The sequence below is a fragment of the Gekko japonicus genome, unplaced genomic scaffold (genome assembly GCF_001447785.1).
Source record: "Gekko japonicus isolate JY-2015 unplaced genomic scaffold, Gekko_japonicus_V1.1 scaffold1743, whole genome shotgun sequence".
Lineage (NCBI taxonomy): Eukaryota > Metazoa > Chordata > Lepidosauria > Squamata > Gekkonidae > Gekko > Gekko japonicus.
In genome coordinates, this window is record NW_015173724.1 from 173,961 (window position 1) to 182,309 (window position 8,349).

Here is an 8,349-nt window from a genome sequence, read left to right on the forward strand (position 1 = left end):
ACAGGCACTTGCAGAGGCGGTCTCACTGGCGGCTGTACAGGTACCTGCTGCGCTGGAACTCCCGGTGCTTGCAGCGGTGGTCCCGTCAGCGGTTGAGCAGGCATCGGCGGCGCGGGAAGTCCCGGTGCAGGAGCAACTTGTTGCTGCGCGGCGTGTGCGTCAAGGAAATTAGCCATTCGAACGTCCATCATTCCCGGCAGACCTTCCATCACATCCTGGAATGCCCGCAACAAGTCTCTCACCGAGTCTTCCAGTTCTGCTAGTCGTTCCCCGGTGGTTTCTTCCGGGATGGGGTCCCGAGGGCGGTAGTCCGGGGGTGGGTCATAGTCCTCTTCCGTTGGGAAGACTCCGGTGCCCTCCTCATCTCCTGCGTGGCCCCGCGGTCCCGACGGCTCGAACATCCACTCCTCGAGGTCCCGCTCGGGGCTCCCCTTCTCCGAGGTAGCCCCCGGCTCCGGGAACAATCCCTTGTCAAATAGACTCTCACGTAATCCGCTCCCCCGACGGGAGTACACCTCACGGGTGCCCTGGGTGTTGTACATAGTCCAATCATCCTGCTGGTGAGTCTTCCGCGGACCCCATTGCGAAGGGGTCGGAGGCGGCCAAGACAGATGTGCAGGCAGGCGGGGAATCGCTCCCCCCACGGCACCCTCCAACGAGGCTGCAGTCGTGAACACCAAAGACGCGGAGGTCTGTGGGACCGATCCAGAGTCCCCCTCCGTGGTAGGTAGGTTTCCCTCAATTCCGCTCATGATCTCGCCAGATTCGGAACGATAGGAAAAAGAGAGTTCTAACAATATGTTGGATCCCCAAGCATCGAGAATAAATCCACGTTTTAAGAAAAGCAAAATTTATTTCAAAGCGTTGACGACATACTCAAACACGTTCTTTGTTAGAACTGGGGATACACAGTTAGATCAAGCATAATAAAGGAACTTCAAAGAGATACAGGTCCAATGAATAACTTTCCCGCTGGCGGGCTAATGGAACGGTTGCGCGCCCAGTCCATGGGAACCAGGCAGGATATTAGACATAACACAGGTGCAGTAGTCATGGGAAAAGCAATAGCCAAGCATTACAGCATCTTCTCCCCCACACAACCTCCAGCAGTTATCTTTTGCATTCCAACGCAGGAGTAGGATGATAGAAACCAAGCCGGGTGCAACAGGGAAAGAATATGTACACAGAGGTCACAGAAAACAGAATGGCAGCTTGCTGACACCTGCTCCTCGGGCAACCGTGCTGCAGTTGGGATAACATTCTGAACATGCAAAGCTCTTGCATATCAAATTAGACTCTTGCTTTGTCTGGCTCAGTCTTGTCTGCTGGAGTGCTAACTCTTCAGAATCTCCAGCCCAGTAAAGTTTTTCCAACACCCAAGATCTTTTTTTTTTTTAACCCCAATATGCTAGGGGTTGGACCTGGGACCTGCTATATGCAAAACACACCTGCTACCACTGAAGGCCTAACTCAGAGGTGGCCAAATTGCTTAACATAAGAGCCACATAGAATAAATGCCAGATTTTTGAGAGCCACAAGACATGAACGCACACGTTTTTATTGGGAAATATGCAAATTTCCATATTAAATAAAAGAGAGAAATTCCTTCTCTGAGCCAAGCCAGTCTGCCAGTGCGGTGGGGCTTGGAAAACTATAGATGGGGAGGAAGGGAAGAAAAAAAGAAAAGTGGGAAGAAATTAAGTGGAAAGAAAGCAAATATATGGGGGGGGGAGGTGGGAAGAAAACAACTTTAAACTTAAATACATCCTCCAAGCCCCCCCCCCCTCCCCCCCTGTGGGCGGCCTTGGGGAAGGGATTTAAAGAGACAAAGGCCAGGGAGGGGGTTTTGAGAATCCATTTAAAGATAAAGTTGCTTTCTTTCTCTACTCCCCTCCACCTCAATCCTACCTAGGGAGGGGAACAGTGGCTGGGGAAGGGAAGACTGATCGTGATGGCATGCCTCCCCTTCGCTTCCTCAGCCACCCTGCCGGGAGCTGCACAATTTGTGTGAAAGAGCTGCATGTGGCTCCCGAAGCCACACAATGTGTGTGAAAGAGTCACATGTGCCTCCTGAGCCACAGTTTGGCCACTCCTGGCCTAACTGTACATTACAAAGCCCTGGGAGTTCCAGGTTCGGAACTTAATTCCCAGGTGTGTGTCGTCCTGGTTTGGCTTGGGACCCTGGCACATGGGGAGAAGGAGCTTAACCCCACCCCCCAGTTTCCTGACTGGACATGGTCCTGGAGAGCCACCTCTGTTTGCTCCCATTGGGAAATGTTAATTGTACTGATGGATTACAGTTTTAATGGTACTGATGGGTCACGTGTCAGTTTCTAAAGCAGTTATTCTGGTGCTCTTGCCAAGTCTGTGTGTGAAGCCTAGGAAGCAGCAACATTGCACTGCTATAGGTAACATTATAGTGACAGGTTCTTTTAGAGCAAAACGTGTAAAAGTGGCATCAGTGCATATGCATGGCTTGTATGCATCCTGAAGTAATCATTCTAGGGTGATGGAGAGCAGAACTTTGTTTCTGAGAGCAACTACATTCCCCCCCCCCCCCGGAGCCGTGAAAGTTCCCAGTCAAAGAATGGTGGCTTACTGGGAGAAGCCATTCACAAAATGGCAACTAGTACAAAACAGCAGCATTTCACAGCAGGTCTGCAGTGCTTTGGGGGGGGGGGCTTTCCACTGCTGTTTTCCCAATGCAAACCACCACCTCCTTAAATTGTAACTTGACCTGCCGGGGGGAAAACCTCAGCCATTACCTGTGTTCTCTCTGGATGAGGCAAAGAGCAATTTTGATGCACAGGAAGAGACCATCAGTAGCATACTCCTATCCCAACCAGAGCAAGAGTGTGTTTGTGTGAAGGAGGTAGAAGAGAGGCAGTGGGAAAGGGTGGTTGTCGTTTTCCCATTAAGTGCAGAAGCTGTGTTTGTATGTACCCATGAGTTTGCCTTGTTCACATGAGAGAGAGAGGAGAGAAGGTACCACAGTGGCTTTAAAAAACAAGGATAAGAAAGCAGTTGCAGCTGCACTGGAGCAGGGGCTGGAGATCTACTTGTAACTATTTGAACAGAGATTAATAACATAAGACAAGCCCTGTTGGATCTGACTAGTAGTCCATCTAGTCCAGTATCCTGTCTCACACAGTGGCCACCCAGTTCCTCTGGATGACTAATGAACAGGACACAGAGGCTGAGGCCTCTCCCTGACATTGCCTCTTGGCTCTGGGATTCAGACATTTGCTGCCTCTGAACATGAAGGTTCCCTTTAGTCATCATGGTTAGTAACCTCTGATAGTTGCCAGGCTCCTCAGTCAGGTCACACCACACAGGGCTTCATAAGAAGATAGCTGTTTATTAGTGGTTTCAGTACTAAAGAACACGTGTACAGATTGTGTCAGGAATAGCCGTCAGTATAAGGGCCTCTGACTTAGTGAAATCAAAACACCCCCCTGTGAGCGTAAGCCAATTATTATAGCTCGTCGCGCAGGCAAAGCACAAAAACCGTTAACATTCCCAGCTGAGTAAAACACAGCTGGAGACTGTAAGGTCAAGCATGAGATAGCGCACAGAAGCTGGACAGGGAAGAGCTGAGAACGAAGAGTAGGTGCACCCCTCCACATTCCAGATCTATGACAGGGCTACCTGACAATAGTCCCTTTTTAAAGCTTTCTGTGCTTTAAAGTGACCATCCCTGCATCCTCGCGCAGCAAATTGATCACTCCTTCTCTAGTGCATCCATACGATATGTGCGCACAGACAAACTTGGGAGGCGTACCATAGCTATCCTTCCCCTGCCACTGCTCTCAGAGAGCCAAATCGGTGTATGCTACAGGTTTGGTGATGCAAAGGTTAAGGTCAGTCCCGACCACATGTATCTGTTTCCCTGGCATTTGTGCCTGTGACAAGGGAGAGATGCTTACACCTTGTTTGAGTGATGCAGTATTACAGCCCCCCACCACTACCACCGGTATAGAAGTTCATCTCTGTGCTGAAAGGAGACATCTGTGAATTTCAGCTTTGAGGCTGTTTGGGGGCTGTTGCTTCTAGGATAACCCGTGTGCCCCCCCTTTTTTTTACGTGCTGCAGCAATGTGGTGGAGAAATGTGTCACGCATGCCTCCCGCTCGGAGCGCGCCATGCTGATTGATGAGGTGTGTACTATGAACGATGGCCCTCACAGTGCCTTATATACCATGATGAAAGATCAGTACGCCAACTACGTGGTACAGAAAATGATCGATGTGGCGGAGCCAGGCCAACGGAAGATTGTCATGCACAAGGTGAGCTGCCGGTCTTGATTTGCTTCCAGTAGTGTTTATTATGCAAAGCCAACAGGCAGGGAGATTTTCTGTCTCTGCTACAGAACTTCACTAGGGAAGTAAAGAAATTTTTGCCATTGCTCCACAGCTGTTACTGTATCTGTTGTTTGTTGCTGGCTTGCATGTAGGTGCCATGTTACTCGGGCTCTGCAGTCTGCAGAAATGATACCATCTGAGTTACTGTGCTCCTGTTTCCACAGCTCACTTAATTCTCCTCATGCACAAAGCTGTGCAGGGCACTAAGACCCAAGTTCTTAGCAAATCGGAACCCTGCTCAAATGTTCTCTTCCCCCCAATGGAAGTCTTCCATTACATTTTTCTGGCAGTTCTTTCTCCATCTGTGTCAATCTTGGCTGATCTATGATAACAGCAAATGAAGTTTTAAATGGAACTCAAGTAGATTTTAGGATGTCGCAACCGGAACTTAACAAAAAAAATGTAAGAAGCCAGCACACAAAAGTGCGGATGAGATAACTGAATTCTATGCATATTAACCACAACTAACTTAGTAATCTGAGGTGGGTAGCCATGTTGGGCTATAGCAAGCTTCGAGTCCTGGAGCACCTGAAAGACCAACAAGATTTCCAGGGTATGTCATGACCCGGATGGCCTCCAGGCGAGCCCGATCTCGTCAGGTCTTGGAAGCTAAGCAGGGCTGACCCTGGCATAGTACTTGGATGGGAGACCTCCAAGGAATACGAGGGCTTGGGATGCAGAGGCAGGCAAATATCAAGCCATCTCTCTGAAAAACATCCAAGCCCCTACTAGGGGTTGCCAGAAGTCAACCTTGACTTCTAGGCCTAGAAGCGCGTACACATACCCACACACACACACAATACCCACACACGCAGAAAAAGATTTCCAGGATATAAGCATTTGAGAGTCAGCAGTCCCCTGGCATCTGATGCGGGGAACTTTTGATGCTTGAATTCTTGTTGGTCATGGACTCGAATCTTGCTCAACTAACGTAATATAAATTTAAGCCAGTTTGGTGTAGTGGTTAGGAGCGTGGACTCTAATCTGCAAGAACTGGGTTTGATTCCCCAGTCCTCCACAAGCAGCTGTTGGTGTGGCCTTGGGTCAGTCATCAATTCTCAGAGCTGTTCTCTCAGGAGCAGTTCTCGAAAGAGCTCTCTCAACCCCACCTACCTCGTAGGATGTCTGTTGTGGGGAGGGGAACGGGAAGGAGATTGCAAGGCACTCTGAGACTCCTTTGGGTAGTGAAGGGCGGGGTATAAACCCAATCTCTTCTTCTTATAAGCCATTCACGTGGCTCAGAGAAAATGCAACCATACTAATATAAGGTGTCTGAAAAGAAATAAGTGAGTAAACTTGCAAATCCCTGTATCAGTACTGTAATACTGAAACAAGAATATCCCCCCCCCCCCCCTTTTTATGTGGTTGCTTGGGCCGTTGAACCAATACAGTTGGGCTGCTGTCCTCTGAAGACTCTCAAGGCTACAACCCCTAATGTATTTATTCAATACTTCTTTCCTCCAGGGAGTTAAGTGTGATGTGCCTGGTTCTCCCCTCCTCCATTCTATCCTGACAACTGTTAACCCGGTGGGGTAGGTGAGGCTGAGTTGTGCGGCTTGGCCCAAGGCTTCCCAGAGAACTTCCTGGAGATCCGAACTAGATCTTACCTGGACACCTTAACCACAACACCACATTGTTCTTCTCCCCCCCCCCCCCATGGATGATGGCCTTTGGGATGATCCATCCACGGAAAATAGCACCATTTTGATTTTCAAAGGCCTTTGGGGGTTTTCATCACTAGCCTTGACAGTTAACCACCTGTGAGGCTGTCTGTGGAGAGGCCTCTGGGCTTTCTTCTGCGCTGTGGCATCCCCAGTGTTGTGACCGGTAGCATTTCTGTCCCACTCCATTCAGATTAGTGAATTCTGTTCCAGGCTAGGAGGCTGATTTCCTGTAACTGAGCAGAATTAGCTGTGGTTGATACTGAGTTCCTCAGCCTCTCCCACAGTTTCTTTTAAATTAGTTGTGCGTGTGTTGCAGAAAGAAATTGTTAACGTTTACTTGGAATCGAAGTAGCCTGCGTTGACAGTGCTACAGTCCTGGGTACCCATTTAGCATCGTTGCCCTGCAGCACTTTTACCAGCTCTGCTCTGTGAGAGGGCAGGTTTCTGTCCTTAGGTGCAGACCACATGATTGTCATACACCCATTGTAGCTTCCGGTGGTAGGGTACTGCAGTGTGCTTCATGTAGGACTGCCCAAGGCAACAGTGCTTCTGGGCCTCCGATGCAGAATGCTGCAGGTGATCACATTTGAAACATTGCCCCCCAGGGTTTGCGTTGGCTCACCACTGCCTGTGGGACTTGTTTCAGGATGCCAGTGATGTGACCCATAAATGGGTGAACTTGCCCTAACCAGCCCAGCATATCTAACAGATTGCTTCCACTCCTTTATTCCACCATGATTGGGCATGCTCCCAAAGTACTAACTGTGCTGAACGAAGAAGTCAACACAGTTGTCTGCACCAAAGTCTGAGTTCATGGTATTGTTCAGACTGGATTTCAGTGGCCATGAATAGGGTAGAGCAGATGTTACCTTGTTAACTGCTCTAAGCTCTTTGGATGAGTTGGTTCAAATAAATATCCATTGGTTATTCAGCTATATTGCTGATCTACCCCATTGCAACAAAGTTGGAAAATCCTCTGCTTAGTCTCTTCTTGACATTCCTCTACCCACTGAAGCTGCCTTACATGGATTCCAGACACTTTCCATCTTGCTCAGTATTGTTTCCTCTGAGCGGCAGTGGGTCTTGGGGAGAGAAAGGTCTTTTCCAATACCTGCTGCACAAGATCCTTTTAACTGGAGATGCCAAGGATTGAACCAGGGACATTCAACGTGCAAAGCAGGTTCTCTACCACTGAGCTACACCCCCCCCCCCCCCCGGAGCTCTTTCTCTACCAGAACCAACATATTTTTGTTGTTGCACCCATCTTGTGAAAGGCTGTACTGAAAGAAATTAAGAGACTAATCAGCCAATTAAAGCTAGGGAAACTCCAGGCAGTGATATGATTCCTCCAGGGCTGATAAAAACAAACACTGAGTGGTGGGTGTCAGTTCTGGCCACGCTTTTTACAAGTATTGATCAGAAAGCATAGAACCCCAGTTATTGGGGCTTGACCATTTTCCTACCAATATATATATAAAATGGAGACAAATCTCACAGCTCTAATTACTTCCCAATTAGCTTGCTCAATGTAAGCTTTATGCCAGGCAATTGTGCTGGAAACTTTGGGAATGGTTAGATTGAGAGAACATGATGGTTGAAGAACAAGCGGATCAATTCAATGGTTCCAAGTTTTGTTGAATCCAGACTGTCAACCCCCAAACCTAGCAAACAGACCAATACCCATCTTAGTATATGCAGACGACACAGACATACTACAAAGAGTATCAATAAACTACCCAAACTACTGATTCTGTGACATCTAGAGCACCGACACTTTAGTGTTTGTACTGTATTGTTTTATTCTGTTTTTATTTGTTTTAACTTTGGCACTTGTGCCTCTTTGTTAGCCGCCCTGAGCCTTTGGGGAGGGCGGAATATAAGTTCAATAAATAAATAAATAAATAAATAAATAAAGGGTGCTCAGAGGTATAGAATGAAGTGCTGGGCTTGTTTTGTTTTTTAAAATATTATTGGTGTTGCTGGGTAGATAATTTCCTTTAGTGGGTTTGTGTGTGTGTGTGTGTGTGTGTGTAGGCACGTGCGCTTGCATACCTGGAAGTCATGGTGACTTCTGGCAACCCCTAGTGGGGCTAGGACATTTCAGATAGGCGGCTAGATATTCGCCTACATCTACTTTCCAGCCCTGGTATGTCTTGGAGGTTCCCCTTCCAAGTACTTGCCAGGGTCGGCCCTGCTTAGCTTCTTGAGATCTGACGAGATCAGGCTTGCCTGCACTATCCAGGTAGGGCCTTTCGCTTTAGTTTTAACAAGAAGGGGGACCCGCAATACTCACCGGGGGGGGGGGGGGGGCGGCCGGGGGCGAGC

At 48.5% G+C, this 8,349-nt stretch overlaps 1 protein-coding gene across 5 annotated transcripts in view; it reads left to right on the forward strand.

Annotated features, from left to right (window-relative positions):
- The window catches only part of PUM1 (pumilio RNA binding family member 1), a 116,959-nt gene that overhangs the window by 106,618 nt on the left and 1,992 nt on the right, over positions 1-8,349 (forward strand). For all 5 annotated transcript variants that reach the window (XM_015423384.1, XM_015423383.1, XM_015423379.1 and 2 more), the window contains exon 21: positions 4,093-4,285. In XM_015423384.1, the coding sequence (XP_015278870.1) occupies positions 4,093-4,285 (193 nt within the window). The remainder of the gene's footprint in view (positions 1-4,092; positions 4,286-8,349) is intronic.